This window comes from Volvox carteri, assembly GCF_000143455.1.
Source record: "Volvox carteri f. nagariensis unplaced genomic scaffold VOLCAscaffold_6, whole genome shotgun sequence".
Lineage (NCBI taxonomy): Eukaryota > Viridiplantae > Chlorophyta > Chlorophyceae > Chlamydomonadales > Volvocaceae > Volvox > Volvox carteri.
The window spans coordinates 2,215,498-2,218,390 of record NW_003307549.1 but is presented as its reverse complement, the minus strand read 5'-3'; the positions used below and the strand labels follow the sequence as shown (position 1 = coordinate 2,218,390).

At 60.9% G+C, this 2,893-nt stretch overlaps 1 protein-coding gene across 1 annotated transcript in view; it reads left to right on the top strand.

The window, feature by feature from the left end:
* Positions 1–1,313, top strand: part of cyc21 (guanylyl and adenylyl cyclase family member) — a gene marked incomplete at both ends in the record, with an annotated part of 5,797 nt that extends 4,484 nt beyond the window's left edge. Inside the window, 2 exons of the mRNA XM_002947524.1 lie at positions 243–484; positions 1,178–1,313. Of these exons, the coding sequence (XP_002947570.1) occupies positions 243–484; positions 1,178–1,313 (378 nt within the window). The remainder of the gene's footprint in view (positions 1–242; positions 485–1,177) is intronic.
* Between the last annotated feature and the right edge of the window lie 1,580 nt (positions 1,314–2,893).

Genomic DNA, 2,893 nt, shown 5'->3' with positions numbered 1-2,893 from the left:
TCCTTTTAATATTTCCCGCTCCCCCCCATCCTCATCCGTCCTCAGCGATCCTGCCAACCATCACCTCATAACAGTACGATATTTAGCCCGCTACGATAAGGCCCCCTACGACCCGCTGTTCAGCGGCCCGTGGGTTAGCGCCGTTACCCTCCCCCCTTTCGTATAACCTCATCCCGACTATCAAGCCGAGTAGGTCTCTGTCTATGTCTGTCTTGTTTATGTTCTTTAAGGACAGCTCTGAGTTGTCAAATGTTCCCAGTACGCCTCTCTCAAGGTCGCCTGCTCCTCGTCCTCTTTCCCATGCACGCATTCCGGATCCATCCGGGGATCCGAATCTGGATCTGGATCTTGTTGGGTCCAGGCGAGTGACGACCAACATGGGTGCCCCGATCCAGATCCGAGTTGGAATCCACACGGGTTCGGTGGTGGGCGGTGTGGTCGGTCGCAAGATGCCGAGGTTTCACCTGTTTGGGGATACTGGTGGGTAGGGCCTGTCTGTGTGTCTGTCTGTGTGTCTGTCTGTGTGTGTGTCTGTGTGTCTGTCTGTGTGTGTCTGTATAGTTGTCTGTATGTGTGTCTGTATATGTGTCTTTATGTGTGGGTTGTGGGCGGCTGCCTGTCCTGTCCTGTCCGGTATCCTGATGTCCCGATGTTTTCCGATGCGGCCCCTCCCATCTCCCTTTCCCCTTCGGTGCGATTTGCAATGGTAACGACTCAATGTACGACGACTGTCGGTCCTGTGGCGGCGGTGATAATGACGACGACGGATTCCTCCTCTGCATGGTGACCCGTGGGTCGGTCGGTACCACTGGCCCCACGCACTGTATTCGGTTGGATCGACCTCGGCGGCCCCTCTCCGTACGTGACATACACACATACACGCACACGGGGCAGTGAACACGTGAGTCGTATTTTTGCGTTGGAGGGGGCCGTGGTGCTGGTGGTGGTAGTGTTAGTGCTGGTGGATAAAACGGGGCCGATTAGTAATCACCCCCACCCGCACCCGCACCCGACCTAAGCCGCTTTGGACTCCCGTGACCTTTGACTTTACGAAACACACGCACGCACACGCTAATACACACTCCCTCCTAAACACCGGGGGCCAGCACGACGAGTCGCCTTTCCCCTCCCCCCCAGCACCAACACAGCGCAACACCCCCCCCCTCCCCCCCCAAAGGGCCTCCCGCATGGAGAGCCACGGGTTGGCGGGTGCCGTACACATCTCGGCCGCGTCACGCGCTCTCATCACTAACCCCGCCAAATACCTCATCACGGAAAGAGGAGAGATTGCAGTCAAGGGAAAGGGGCTTATGGAGGTACGGCAGAAGTACGACATGACGATGATATAAATGTATTAAGGGCGTACAATTTCCCCCTCACTGTGTTTCTTTTGCTGTAACTCGTTTTTAAATATTTGACACCTTTTTGGGGGGGAAGTGAGGATAGCGGTTTTACAACTTCTGGGTTGCTCATACGTACGGGTCGGAGTATGTGCCGTACGTACGACAACGATCACCGAGTCTCCGAACTCTCCCCCGCCGGACCCTCTCTATCGGGTTGGAATCCCCTCCTGTACGGCACTTACGACAGACCTTTTTGGTATCTCGAGCGGATGCTCCCACCGTCGCACACCTCCGATGCATCCTCGCCGCCACCACCGCACCTGAATATGCCGCACAAGTCGTACCTGTCGTACACCCAGCGGCAGCGCAGCCATGCCTTATCTCCGGCAGTGGCGCCTCCGTCCTTGGCCGGGTCGGGCTGGACTCGACGGCGTCGCTTCTGCTGCAGTTGCAGCTATCGTCCCAGCAACAGCCGCCGCCGCCGCCGACCACCGCCAGCGACCACATGTCATCCACCACCTCGACCCCTTTTTTGAGTACGGCACAGCTGCAGGCCTTGATCGCGACCAGTGGCGGCGGCGGCGGCGGCGGCGACGGTGATGGCGCCGTCAGGGCCAGCATCAGCTGTAACATTAACGCCGCCGCCGCCACCATCTCCGCCTCCGGCTGGGGCGCTGGCGGCGGTGGCGCTGGCGGCGGCGAACCACTCGATGCCGCTGTCGCGACGACGGACCTAGAGGGAATCCTGGGTCACGGTACGGCAGCATCTCTGCCGTACCTGCACATGGACGGTTCCCAGGACTTGGATTTGGAGTTCGCCATGAGAAGGGATACGGCAGCTCCTGTCGTACCAGGAGGGTCCCCCGTAAGGCTGCCCCGCTCGCAGCTACAGCCGAGTGCGGCAGCCCCGGCGGCCGCGACAACGGCGACGGAGTCCCTGCGAACAGCGCTGCTACAGCGTCAGCAACAGCAAATGGAGTCTTTGGAGCTTTACTCATGCTTCCATACCCCCGCCGTACAAGTGGCTCCGGAGCAAGTGATGCTGCTGCATTCCCACAGCCATCGTGCCGCCATGGTTCGGTCGTACAGCAGCGTCGATGTTTGCGACAAAACCAACGCCGCGGCCGCGGCCGTCGTGGCCACCACCGGCAGGGCTGGCGGCATTTGCCGTAGCGCCGCCGCCGGCAGCCCTCTTGCTGGCAGTGCTGGCGGCGGCGGCTGTTTCGGCGGCGGCGCGACGCTACCGCCGTCGTCACCTTGCACCTCTGGTGTCGGCGGCGGCGGCGGCGGCAGCGTCAGCGGCGGCAGCGGCAGCGGCGCGCAGGCGACGCGGCGGCGGGTGCTGTTGGCGGCTCGGCGGCCCCGACGGCCCTCTTTCTACCTCCGAGTGCCGTCCGGAACCCCCAGTGTACCGCAGGTGAGTACGGCTGTCAGAGCGACATCGCCACCTCCTCCGCCACCTCCTCCGCTACCGCTCTCTCCTCTTTCCTATCACTAAAAGATATCTTTCGCCCCCACAACTCGCAACCCGGCAGTCATAGTTTCTTCTT